Raw genomic sequence first — 14,044 nt, forward strand, 5'->3', positions numbered from 1 at the left:
AGATGGCCTCTGCAATTGTAAGTAACGGGGAAACATCCGAGGAATTTTCAGGCGATTAATCCAAGTTTCAAACCAGCATCATCCCAACAGCAAGCTGCAGAAAATGCCTGGAATGTTAATAGAAAGTACTTCTGGAAGGAAAAGCATGGTTGTTGTTCCTTTCCCTTGAAAGCCATTTACTGAAAGAGTCGTTGTTGATTTATGGTGCCTGCTGTCTGTCTGTCTGTCTTTCCAGAACTCCAGCGCGGATCATCGGGTTCGACTGGACCTTGGGCTTTGGGACAAATTCAGTGAACTTGCAACAAAGTGCATTATTAAAATAGTGGAATTTGCAAAGCGATTGCCAGGCTTTACAAGTTTGACCATTGCAGACCAGATAACTCTACTTAAAGCAGCCTGCCTGGATATACTGGTATGTATTTTTAACATCATTGTTACACTACTCTTGTATGTCTGTTGTTCTTTTTACTCTAATCAACGGGTGGAGGGCGTCAAATACTGCCCCGGCCTTATGGTTGCAAAATTGAACTTATCAAGTAGTCTGGTATGGTCTCGAGTGGACTCTAGCACGTCTACAGGCGCGTGGGATATGGGGCTAGCATACTTTTCAAAATAAATCCTTGTATTTTGTGGATTTCGGTGTAGTTGCAAGAAGGGCACATTTTGATAGCGTGGAGCTAACTTGAAATATGTCCAACTGTGGAACAATTTCCGTATTGTTAACACTGAGGAGAGATCTGATCCTCTTTCCTTCCACCCAAAGATAATGCTCTGCATAAAGGCTACCTAGAAAGAGAGTCCGCTGTACAATGTTTTAGGAGCGTGCTGTGGTGATGCAGTGATTTGAGGAAGAAGACAGCTCTTCAGAGTGAGGTTTTTGGAGGTTGCAGAGGGGAACCTGGTGCACCTAGAGCCCAGAGGCACAAGCCTCAGGCATGCAGCACCCCCTGCTTTCACCAGTGCTGCAGGCACCCATGAGAGTGGACTCATAACGGGCTCTGTACAGAATTTTAGCTAAAAGTCATTTAATTGTAAATAGGCAAGCACACAAGCTGCAGCAGGCAACTGTACAGGTGGGCTTGGAGATTTTCTCCAGACCTTGCCCCTGTGTCGAGGCGTGCTGCCTCCCCTCCCCTTGTCTCCGGCTGCTGCTGTCATGCTGACCTTCAGAGGAGCCCTCTGGGATCTCAGCATTTCTTCAGCAAGGCCCCAGAGGTCTGCAGGCTTTTAGTGGCAAATATGCTTCTTACTCTTGGCTATGGCAGTAACTTTCAGTAAAATGGTATTTTCAATGTGATTTAAACATATTTTAAATGTTTTCTTCTGAGCACAAACCTTAGGGTCTTCACTGAGCCAAGCGTGGCCAAGAAGCCCGTTGTAGGATGGCTACTGTAGATATATTTTTTTTTTTGTCATGACCCAGGAGTTTAAACTGGGGAATTTGAAGTTGAAGTTGGAATTTTCTAAAAGTGAGTTTAGAAACAGGGTCATATTGAGGAGGGCATTCACTGCTGTGACCTTTTCCTCTTGTTTTGTCAAAAGCTGTTTTGAAGAATCGCATCTTGAGGACATTGAGGGGTTGGAGAGAGGAAGCGATAGCATTTCCCGGCCTATAAAGAAAGGGAAGGTTGAGATTGTCCCGTTGTGCTTGAAATGCACCTCTCATTGTCCCCCTCGCCCAGGCACTCGCTGGGATGTGGCCATCTCATCGTGAGAGGCAGGGCAGGGCCGTTCATTGCCAATCGCAGGCCCTGTCATCGCCAGCTCTGTCCCAGTCAGACACAGTTGGGTTCCTCGTACACCAAAAGGCAAACAGTAATCCATAAACAGTGGCATTTCCTCCTGTGTATTCTGCCAGAGGTATGGGGTGGGAACTGCTTTGGGCTTTGCTGGTGTAACCAGTTACCAATGGTTAATAAAGAAACTACCCAAAAACTGTGGGGAGGGGTCTGGATATAGCAAGAATCTGTGCGTCGTAACTCTTTACCCCTAAAACTTGAGCCCTTAAGCTGCCACCTCCTATTTGTGGCTGCCATGCCCTGGTTCCATCATTGCTGGAAAAGGTCATACCCAATTTTGCAATTCTCCAGGATCCTGCGAGCTCCTGGTGCTCTTTTTTGGGGAGGATAGCGGAAGCTTACCCCAGGCACAGGGTTCCCCCAGCAGCTTCACTCACTGCCTGTGTCACCAGCTCTGCCTGGGCAATATCAGGTATTTTGGGAAGGCCTTTCTGGTGGCAGTTTTGTCTGAAGTGCCCAGGTAAAGGCACTTGGTCCAAGTGAGTAAATATAAGCCTGGTTGCCAGATCAGAAAAAGAATATGCTAAATGGTGACTTTATTTCAACTAATAATTGGATAGAAAGGGTTGATTCTTTAATACAATTCACCACTTCTACTTCGTGGCTGTGTGGCAACCTTCAAGCCCTAGTTATAAACTTTACTGAGAGCTGTCATTCCTGATCACTTGCTCATTTTATTTTGTAATTTTCACGAAGCCAGAGAAGGTGACACAGAGCAGGGTGCAGCAAGTGCCATAGGCACCTGGAGCAGGGAGGAGCCGAGGCTTTTCCAAAAACAGGCGCAGATAAGACGTGGTTGCGGTGAGGAGCCCTAACTTCCCTGCGTGACATTTACACAGGCTTTATGAGACTATTTTATGTGCTGCTTAAAAAGAAAAAGGGATAATTACCGTGAGCACCGGAACGTGCAGTGCGCGCTGTCTGCGAAATGCCCATATCCATTAAACCCGCATCACCTGCACATAATCGGAATTGCCGTGCAACTCTGTATTTTTATTTAAGCTGAATTTCGGCACTTGGAGCAGTGTTTTAATAGTGCATATTCTGCCCCCCCCCTCCCCCACCTCCTGGCTCCTGCAGTAAGCCAGTTCTCCTAATTACAAGGAGCATTTTGCATGTTTTATTTCGCGCATTGAGCGCAAGCACCCTCCCCCTCAGCCACACAGGAGGATCGGTGTGGGGCACCCCCCCACCAGCAGGACCCCAATTCACTGCCTGTCTCTGGGCTATGGGGAGTCTTGAGCATTTTTAGACCATGCTGAGGACTCTGCTCCCTTGGTTCCTGCAGCTGTGGATGCTGAACCACCCCTTAAAGAGGCTGACAAAGGAAATGGTGCCAGGAGCTCCATAAACTCGGCTGGGTACGGGCCAGAGAATTGTTTTATATACAAGCAAACAAAACCTCTGGAAGGGAAATAGCATCAAGCCTTGCACGGCGGCTGCAGGCGCCAATCGAGGGTGGTGGAATTTGTATCTGTGCTGGTGCCAAAAGTCTCAGGGATAAGGATTGCTAAAATTCAAGCAGCAACCCTGGTAAAAGGGAGTGCTTCTGCCTGCTGCTGCGCCGGCTCGGCAGGCGTCGAGCATCCCCAGCAAAATGATTGTGGAAAGCGGCCAGAGTCCAGCCTGTCTTAAATCTGATGGATTAAAACCTGAGAAGTCCTTGAACGCTAATCCTTAATAATGTCACTTTTGCTTTCTGTTGTAAAACCCTGCGCCTTGATGCCAGGGAGGCGTTTGTGCGTGTGAACAGTCTGGGCTGATGGGGTATGGCAGTGCCAGGGAGGTTTGTTCAGTGTTTCGGAGTCACCTGCTTGGGTTTCTCCTCTGGGGAAGCTGTCCCAGCCAGCTAAGGCATCCAACAACAGGATTTCTTAAAATAATAGCCTAGCTTGCCTTAACTAATTTGTTTAATTAGTTAAACCTCATTAATGTTTGTAAATATATAAAGGATGAGTGTCATGAGGATGGAGCCAGGCTCTTCTTGGTGACAAACAATGATAAGACAAGGGGTAACGGACACAAACTGGAACACAGGAGGTTCCACTTAAATTTGAGAAGAAACTTCTTCTCAGTGAGGGTGACAGAGCACTGGAACAGGCTGCCAGAGAGGTTGTGGAGTCTCCTTCTCTGGAGACATTCAAAACCTGCCTGGATGCCTTCCTGTGTAACCTCATCTAGGTGTTCCTGCTCCGGCAGGGGGATTGGACTAGATGATCTTTTGAGGTCCCTTCCAATCCCTAACGTTCTGTGATTCTGTGTGTTTAAAATGAATAGCAATTCTATTGTAACAACAATTTTGTAAATGCAACTTTTTGGATGGTCTTGGTTTTGCACAACCTGTAGGGTTTTTGCTTTGTACTTTGTATCTGGCTCATAGGAACCCCAGTCGCTTTAGGATATAAATATTCCTTAAAACAACAGGCCCTTTAATCATGGGCAAGAACCTTATTTATGGCTGCAAGTGGCATTTAAGAGCAGAGTGACAACTAAAATACTTGGCTTGGTTACAAAACCTAAAAAACATTGAGGGCATTAGGAGGATGTCTTCTAGACAGCAGTTCAGGCTAAAACAGAAGAAGATACCCTGATTTCTTGCATCGAAGTGCTGACATTTCCCATATGTTCCTCAGTGAATATGAGCTTGAAATCAGCTTCACTTTGACACTGGAATTGTGCCCGAGAAAGGTTTAGCAGCAAACCAGCAATATCCACGGTGTTTCATAGACCTTGATGAAGGACAGAAATTAAAAAAACCCCACAAACCAACCCACATTTCCAATGATCTGTCTCAGAGTTTAATAACAGCGTGTTGTGGGATAATGTTGAAGGAATGCAGGAGAAACCCGAGACCCCATCACTGCAGAAATCACCTCATTGAGCTTTGGCTGTGCCAGCGCCCAGCAAAGCTGCTGCAGGCTCCTCCAGTCAACGGCTGGCGCAGCAATTGGGTACGAAAGCCTGGAGTCTGCCTTTTCCAAAAAGCTGTCCTGCTTCCTGCCTAAAGTAGCTCAATTCCATGGAATCTTTAAGTTTTAATGATAAATTTTGCATGGCAGGAGGCACACGTTTGTCCTCTAAGGTGTTTGGGATGGTTGCTCCAGGGCACCCCAGTCGCTCTGGGTGAGAGGAACTCCTATTGATAAAGCTTAAAATTAAAATAGCACCAGAATAAAAGGGGCTGCCTTTCTCCCCAGCTGAACTGAGGGAAAACCAGCACTTCTTAAGTACAGAGACTTGTTCCTCCAAAAGCTGGGCACCTGATGGTCACAGGCTTCAGATGGGAATAGTTGCGCTCCAGTTTCTCCTGCATGCCTTTAAAGAAGTGAACTAAGTAGCTCGTGGCTTTCTTAATACAGATATGCAAAGTTTTCAAACCTTGCTTTTCTTGAAAACAACAAACTCTGCATGTTTCTTCTCCTTTCTATCCAATCCTTTTAATGATTTAAAAGGACAACCAGCAGCAAACTTTAGGGGTGAGAGCTGCCGGTGGCTCCTGGCAGCGCAGAATATGGCAAACACGCTGTCTCTCTGACAGGGTGCCATGCTTTATAATGGTAATTTCTGCTAATAATCCTCACATACACTTCAGCTATTACACAAAACCTTCGGAGCTACCGGCAGCCTTTTAAAATCACTTGTGTTAGTGGGGAATTTGTGGTCAGTGAAGAATTGGAGTGCTGTGCATTTGTATTTGTGCCTCTCTTGGTCATCAATTCAAGGAATTTGAAGAGCTGATTCTAATTCAAGGGTAGGGAGGGATGAAACGCGCCTGTCAAGCCACATCGGGTCTCTGCTTCAACATATACCCACAGTGTGAGATAAGATTATTTGCTGAGATAGAAAATAGCTGGAGAGCCTTCTGCAGAAATACACCCTATTAAGTCTCTTAACAAGGAATTTAAGAAGAGGAATAAAAGCTTCCCTGTAGGTCTCTTACGTGCCATGTCCTCCTCGTTCCCCTCCCTGCTTATTTGGAGCGGTGTTGCCAGGCAAAGATGAAAGTGGGAGAACCAAGCCCAGGCTGGTCAGCAGCCAAGTGCTGGGGCCTCTGACTCAGAGCTTCGGCAGCCATAAGAATAATTAAAATTCTCCCTGCGATCACTTATATTCCTGTAAATCTTTTTTGTTGGATCTTTAAAACAAAGTAGGATGGCTGGATGGCAAATTAATACACTCAAGCCCTGTCAGCTAGACTTGAGCAAGGTTTTATTTTGTGTTAGTTTAGGGATAAGCCTTCTCCAACCTCTGATTATTTTAAACAGTAAGCATTGATCTATACAACAGAAATGTGCCAACATGATGGACATCTCTTTCATCCGATCCTCACGGCAGTGTTGATCCATAGCAGCTGTACAACTGCCCCTGTGCCGTACGGGGTCTGTCCTGGGACACATCCTGGGTGTGCTCTGCGCCCTCTCTCTGGCTGCACTGTGACAGCGCACTTGCTGCTGCGGTGACCCCAGAGGCATAGAGTGACAAACGCAGAGCATCCTCGGTGCTTTATTCATGCACTTTGCATTCCTCCATGTGCGGTTAGAGGTGCGATTCCCCATCCTCCCCTCTAACGCTCTTTCGTCTGGGGTCAGTGCAGGGTGGGATGGGGAAGCGCTAGAGCCTCTGGGAAGTCTAGAAGCTAGCGGGGCTGCCAAGGAGGTTTGGTGTTGCCACCTATGAAGGTAACAACAACCATAAGATAAGAAAAGCCAGGCCAACTCCTTGGGCTGCTGATGAAGGTTGGAGGTTTGATAATGGGCTCAGGTGCGAGCTCCTGGACTGGCAAGAGGAGCAGTGCTCCATGGGGATGTGACTGCAGCTGCTGGGGAGATGGGGGGCTTGGCACTGCTCTCCAGGGGTTGTGTTCACACAGGGGCGTTTTCCTGGCCACTGTCGCAGGAGAAAGGCAGGCACCCCACAGCACAGGCTCTGCTCTGCCTCCTTCACCCACTCACACAAGAGACCACAGAGACACATTGTCCTTACCAAAGATGCAATCCAGAGAAGCACTGTTGTGCAAAACTGATCCCCAAAATCAATGAAATACATGTGTGTTCGCAGAGGTGAGATAGTTTTGTGATCTTGCTGGATCAGACCAACAGTGCAGTAGCATTGTATAGGTAGGTGTGTGTAGCATAATGATTAAAAAGCAGTTTACGTGAATGTTATGGTAGTGTTGGGGACTTAAGTGGTAAGAATTGCACAGAAGTTTTGATGACTTCATAACTTGGGGAAAATTTCTGTTATAAAAATTAGCTATAGCCAGTCAAGTATATTTATGTTGTACCAGAGAATTTTTTCTGCTACTAGAATGGAACAAACCTAAGTTTGATTGTTGGATTGTTTTGCTGCGACCGTCATTTGCTGCATCACAAAAATGCAATAAACCTCTCATGTATTTAATTCTTAATTTTTTTCTTTTGTCCTTCCCCAGATCCTTAGAATTTGCACAAGATACACCCCAGAACAAGACACCATGACATTTTCAGATGGCCTTACCCTAAACCGAACACAGATGCACAACGCCGGCTTTGGCCCCCTGACCGATCTCGTGTTCACCTTTGCCAACCAGCTCCTGCCTTTGGAAATGGACGATACAGAAACAGGGCTCCTCAGTGCCATCTGCCTAATCTGCGGAGGTAGCGTACAGCACCAACTCGGATGTGTTTGAAAAGGATGGACACGATAAGATCTTCATTTAACTTTTACTTGGTTTTGCTTTCCTGTACTAAAACATACATATGAAGCATAGATATGTAATATTATATATGCTATATAAACCACTTAACACTAAAGGTTTGTTTCCCACTGGTGATAAGTTACTGGTTTTATTCTTGATAAGTTTTTAAATGTATCGAATAATTTTGATCCTATTATTTGCCTGATAAAAGACTACAGGATGTATCCTGCTGCTGTTTTTCATAAGCAGTATATGGGTACCTGTACGAGTGACCTTTGTTCGAGTAAGATGCCAATTACGCAACTTTTACTCATAAATACAATTGTATGCATATGCACATAGTTACAGTGACACAGAAGTCATTAGTGGTAACTTTCTTTAAGAAGAAAAGAGATTATACTTCAAAATTAGCATAGTGGCACTGATGACATGATTTGGCGGGCTGATTGCAACTAGAAAGGCACATTGTCAAGTAAAATCAGGTAAAATCACTGTTTAAAAACACAAAAAGTGAAGTCTCAGATAATTTCCAAAATCCTCTGTAAATTTGTGTTATTTTAATCCCCTTGTCTCTCTCCTCCTTTGTAAAACCTGCACTAGCAATAGAAACGCACCTGGTTTAGTTGGGCCATTTTGTTGAAATACAAACTGGGCACTACTGGAGCATCTCTAAAAACCACGAGTCAGTCTGTGCTGACAGTGCCCCTTCAGTACAGAAGCATTCGGATTTGATGTGTTTCCAAACATAACCCATCCAAAGCACTGGTGGGTTCTGAGGCGTCCCGACTGTGTGACTGGTCCATTCTGGTTTATGGGGGACATTTGTTGTCACTCAAGCTAGCACTGCCATCTGCTGATACCTGATGGTAACTCACTTTGTTTTAGTATTGATACAAAACCCAAATTGTCTGTAATCTCTGTGTGTACTTAGGTAGCTTATCAGTGACACATGCAAAATTAATCCTGAAATACTGTTTGTGGCGACGTGTTTTCCCCTTGGAGAGGGAGGTACAAGACCAAACTGGTGATTGTGGAGCACTCAAATATTTGACAAAACTTTCAGGTCACCAAGGAAAAACGAAGCTAAGTTTGAGAAAGCCACCGTTTGTCCTCTTCCTGTGGAATACTCACTACAGAGTGTGGGTCATAAGTGGAGAGAAAGATGAAATTCATGGAGCTCTAATCAGGAACATGGAGGAGCTTCTGTGATTTGGAGTTTGTAAAAAATATATGTATATTTAAAATCGTACTTGTGCTATGATACTTTTCCACAGATCGCCAGGACCTTGAAGAACCAATGAAAGTGGATAAGCTTCAGGAACCATTGCTTGAAGCACTGAAAATCTATATCCGAAAAAGACGGCCCAACAAGCCTCATATGTTCCCAAAGATCTTAATGAAAATCACAGATCTTCGCAGCATCAGTGCAAAAGGTACAGCGTCTCCCAGTAATTCAGAGGAAACTGGCCTAGAGACCTGGGTTGTTATTTTTTAAATATATTTAAGAAAGGTCCTTGTGAGCTTTCTCTTTCCTCCTTCTTTATGTAACTAGCAGGTTTAAATTGGTCTGATTTAAATATACATGGTGCTACATTCTTCATGGAACTTACAGTGAAAACGATGTCTTAGGTATAGGTAGGTTAGCAAGTCATTAGCATAAGCTCTTTGTTAGTCATTTTGAGACAAGATATAACCCTGAATTAAACCTTTGTTAATGTTTACAAGGGGGTGCAGGTCAACATGTGCTTTGTATCGCTGATGGCTTTCAAAGAAACAAAGTCTGTTTAGACAGCAGGAAACACTTGAGCATCCCAAATACCCCTAAAGTGTGGTCTGAAGCACCTGAAGATGGTTTGATCCAGAATTTTGACAATTCAGCTATATTTATAAAAAGAAGTGAGCAACTGAACTGGATTAATTAGTGCTAAAAGAATAGCTTAGAAGGGAAACACCAGTGCTGGAAACAAAAGTATCATAAAAAAAAGGAGCCACTGACCAGGTTGTCTAAAGCTTTGCAGTTTACCCTCAACTAAAGCAAGCTCCATCCAACTGATCCATAAAATAAATTCACAGCGGTACTGAACTGTAAGAATATTTAGGGGAGCCCTGTTATTCTTCTCTTCTTGCTGGTTGGAAACCTATTTCTACTTACCTGCTTCTTTGCCAGAACCCTCCAGCCCCTCAAGAACACGGCTTTTGTCTCTTTTCGCTCAATGCGCAAGAAAGGATTTCTCTTTCCATTCTGACAGAAGTATTTAACTTTAATTATATCATTAATGTTTTATAGTAGAAGTAAATCATACCAAAGGACTGGTGATGTCCTGGAGGGGTGGGTGCGTCTTGAGTTTCATTGGAAAAGATGCACATTAGAAGATAACGACTCTTGATGGTACACGATCCCTGAAAGCAATTACCAAAGTAAGCATCAACTGAGAAGACTGAGGATGTCTCCTTACACTAGAGTTCCTCATACAGCCATGTTCTTCTGTGGCACAAGAAGTATTGCAACCAAAGCAGTGAGCGTTCGTGGGACTGAAGCAAGAGCTCATCTTCTGAATTCTCTTATCCTAGTAGTGAAGTTTGCAAGACCTGAAAAAAAATACTGTGGTTCCACACTGGAATAACCACATAAACACGTGTTACTGCAGCTGACCTGCTCTGTGCCAGCAGAAAGCAGGTATTTATTGTGGCCCAGTTCATCAGCACTGCCCTGACTACAGATGGTTTTCAGAGCAGCTTTCAGCATCATTCTGCAGCAATTTCTTTCAAGTTATGGAGCTTGCCCCTTTGTTCCCAACAGTTATTTAAGAGACTTTTTAATCAGCATTCCCTTGGAAAGCTGGTCACTGCCTTTGATGTTTTTTTGAAGTGCTTCAGTTGAGGCATGAACATGAGCACTCCATTCTACTCAGGGTTACTGCTGTGAGGGACAGCATGCTCTCTCCAGCATGGACACTGGGGCAGCACAGACAAGCAGAATATATCCAAAGGTTCTCTCCTCTGGAATGGGTGTTCAATAACCAGACTGTTTTCTCTTTAATTCTGTTGGCTCTTCTTGCCTTTCTTCACTTCTAAAAAGCACAGATTCCTATTCCATTAGACTAACATTTCAGGATGATCAGGAACCCTATGCAAACATGTTAGACCAGATATTTGACTGCTGAGGTTTGTGGCTGTAAATTGTCTGATGGTCTCCTGATAAGAAAAATCTTTTTTTCCCCATCAGCAGCAAAATATGTGAAGTATATTAATGCCTCAGTGTGGAACAGAATCCTTACTGTATAGCTTCACTTCTTTATTTGAGATGTAATTCCAAAATACTCCTGTCTCTCTATGGTCCACACAGTGCTTCTGGGAGCACTGAGCTGATGTTGTGTGTGAGTTACGAGTGACCTGGGAGGTGTCTGCCTGTCCATTCAGTCTTCCCTGGGTGCCTGCCATGTTCAAGCAGCCTTAACACATCTTAGGAACAACAGACACTGCTGTGTCGCTTTGTGGGTTGTTATTTTTCCCCTAAACTAGTGGTAGTTGTTCACTCACAGTCCGAGCAGTCAGGATTGATGTAGTAATTCTGTTTAATCCCACACACACGAGCCTGCGAAGCCATCTCTGTAAAAAAATACCCGTTGTTACGCTTGACAAAGTGAAACACTGAACAGTCAGCTGCAGTGATGTCAGATGTAAAGTGGTAGTGGGTCTGTGTACTTCTGTGGTTAATTAGCACAAGAGAAGATGCTTGAAAACTACAGAAGGCAGCTTCACAAAAAAAAAAAAGTATTAATTTGCCTGAATTTGTTCTTTTCTAAAACAATGGTCTGTTAAATTCTGATTCTTATTTCAGAGTTTTCTATGGGAAAGAAATATTCTGACTTACTTCGATCACTACAGTTCTCTTGCAGGGTTTACCTCACCTATTTAGCAGTAATCAGCCCCAATTTTTGTCAATCTGTATTCTTTGCAGATCCAACTGTAAAGTATATTCCAATTTATGAAGATATTTACATGATTAGAGCTGAATTTATTTTTTCAGTACCATTTAAAGCTATTTTGGTTCTTTCTATGAAAAGGAAGGGTTCATTCAATTTACCTGTATTGTAGTATCAGTTGCTGTCACAATTTTAGATTTATTTGTTAAGGAGTACTTATTTAAACTCCTTTTTCTTGTAATGAATGAAGTAGTTCACTTACATAATTTTGTATGCAAGAAATACAGGAGACACCAAATCCCTTAAAATAACACACCCTGAAATTACTACTTATTATTCTAACCAAAAGGAAATTGTATGAATCATGATAAAGGAAAGGACTTTTTGTTTTCTTTTTAAAGGTGCAGAACGTGTCATTACATTGAAAATGGAAATTCCTGGATCCATGCCACCTCTTATTCAGGAAATGTTGGAGAACTCTGAAGGACATGAACCACTGACACCAACCTCAAATGGAAATACTGCAGAACACAGTCCCAGTATCTCACCCAGCTCAGTGGATAACAGCAGTGTCAGTCAATCCCCTATGGTGCAATAAGACAGTTTCCAGCTACTTCAGACATTCCTAATACCTTATGTACAGGGATGAAAAGCAAGAAAAACATTTTTACTGCTGCTTAGTTTCTGGACTTAATATATATCTATATATGTGTATATATATATATATATAGATAAAAACTCAACAAGGACCAAGAAATTTTCATATGTATCGATATATACTCCTTGCTGTTTAAACTCTTAAAACTAGAAAATGCAAACTTTTGAAACTCTAAATCAGCCATTTCATGCAAAAAAATAAATAGTTAAGCTTCTGTTTTCTCCTCTGAACATTCAAGATTGCATGGTGACAATACAGATCTCAAACTTTCAATTCTGGTTGCATTTCTGATGACTTTGTACATACAAATGTATGGCTGTACTTTCTATACTGGATGTTTGGTGCTTTCCTTTTGTCTCTCATACCTAAACCAATCAAGACACCAACTATACGAAATGGACTACTGTACACATCCAGAAAAGGAAGTTTAAAGGACCGACTGATTTAGTTTAATACGAAAACTCGTCTTTGATGCCCTCAGTTTGCATCTCCTTCCTTGTAAAAAGCATACAGAAACTCACTGCACTAGCAGGAAAGGCATCAGTGTCAGCATTAACTGCCAGATCAGTTATTCAGATGTCATTTGTTCCACTGTTAATGTCACTTTAAAATGGAAAGAAGCGGTTTCTTACCTGGCTGGTGACCTAGCTCCGCAATTAACTACTCCATTCCTACAGCAATGATAGCCTCCAAGGCAGAAACACTTTTCAGTGTTACCATGTTTTTTGTTTACTTGTTCAGAAGCCATTAGGGAAACTTCATGGGATGATAACCAGCAGACTCATTTACAGCTTTGGGATCGGTGAGTCTAGGACTGCCGGGAATCAGCTGGGTTATCCAGCCTTCCAGGTGCTAGGGAAGTACAGTGCAGACTTCCAGAAACACAAGGAGAGAATCTGCCTTCTTGGCCTTGTTAAATCACCATGAAGCAGAGTGAAAACTGTGGTAGAATGGTTAACAGATTTAAAGTGTCAGTTTCTTAGGTTTCATTTAAAGCACTAGTGGATTTTTTTTTTATATATATTCTAGCAAGTCTGTGATGTACTTTCACTGGCTCTGTTTGTACATTGAGATTGTTTAACAATGCTTTCTATGTTCATATACTGTTTACCTTTTTCCATGGAGTCTCCTGGCAAAGAATAAAATATATTTATTTTAAAAAAAAACAACTGTGTAAAAGTTGTCCCTCCAGTCCACATTTTACACACACACGGTAGTTTTCCATTTTTTAATGTTTAAACTTCATTTCAAAAAGCAGGTTTGCTGTTTGCAACCATAACAATTAAAATGTGCTTTAGCACAGCTGTCTAGAACATCTCTACAAGCCAGTCAGACAAATACATGACATTTCAATGAGTAAAAAAGAGCATAAAATTGTAGGTGTAAGAACAAAATGTTAAAATGCCTACACACAATAATAAAAACCATCAATTACATTATCACATAAAATAAGTCAAATGTACAAAAGTTTGCGACAGAAGGGACAAAAGGACAACACAAGATAGTTGTTGGAAATCATTTGTGTGCTCTTTGGGCACTTAATCAAACATATCAAAAGCATCATCTTCATCAGACTCTGCAAAATATTTAACTTCTTTTCTAGCCCGGGCTGTCCGAGGCTTTGGGGCAGTTTCGGAGGCAAAGCCTGACTGAAAGATTTCCACATCAGAATCCTGGTCAAAAGCAGCCTTCTTGGATTTCTTTAGAAAAGAAAAGACAAATCAGTTGTGATGCTGTGTACATTTACCTTTTTTAAACCTCTGACATTCAATTTCTCAACACACCTATATATCAGATTAGCAACCTATAATAAGAACATGTACCTTTTACATACAGTAATCCATTAGATTCTTTTTAAAAGGAGAAAAGAGTATAGATGGAACTGACCTTGCTTGGTGTTGATTTAGATGTTTTCTTCCCAGGGTTGTATTCACCTTCATTTTCTGAACTGGATGCTTTCCTTTTCTTTGCCCCTCTACCTTTT

At 42.6% G+C, this 14,044-nt stretch overlaps 2 protein-coding genes across 2 annotated transcripts in view; one reads left to right on the forward strand and one right to left on the reverse strand.

Moving 5' to 3' along the window:
* Positions 1-235: 235 nt before the first annotated feature.
* RARB (retinoic acid receptor, beta) lies at positions 236-12,258 on the forward strand (the record flags this gene model as incomplete). The annotated part of the gene is made up of 4 exons (XM_010181006.1): positions 236-412; positions 7,231-7,435; positions 8,751-8,909; positions 11,804-12,258. Coding segments are annotated over 4 exons (738 nt in total), but the record flags the coding sequence as incomplete, so codon positions are not given.
* A 1,016-nt stretch (positions 12,259-13,274) lies between these two features.
* The window catches only part of LOC104537975 (DNA topoisomerase 2-beta-like), a gene marked incomplete at its 5' end in the record, with an annotated part of 8,834 nt that continues 8,064 nt past the window's right edge, over positions 13,275-14,044 (reverse strand). The window contains 2 exons of the mRNA XM_010181007.1: positions 13,275-13,760; positions 13,948-14,039. Of these exons, the coding sequence (XP_010179309.1) occupies positions 13,599-13,760; positions 13,948-14,039 (254 nt within the window). The remainder of the gene's footprint in view (positions 13,761-13,947; positions 14,040-14,044) is intronic.

The sequence above is a fragment of the Mesitornis unicolor genome, unplaced genomic scaffold (assembly GCF_000695765.1).
Source record: "Mesitornis unicolor isolate BGI_N332 unplaced genomic scaffold, ASM69576v1 scaffold24853, whole genome shotgun sequence".
Lineage (NCBI taxonomy): Eukaryota > Metazoa > Chordata > Aves > Mesitornithiformes > Mesitornithidae > Mesitornis > Mesitornis unicolor.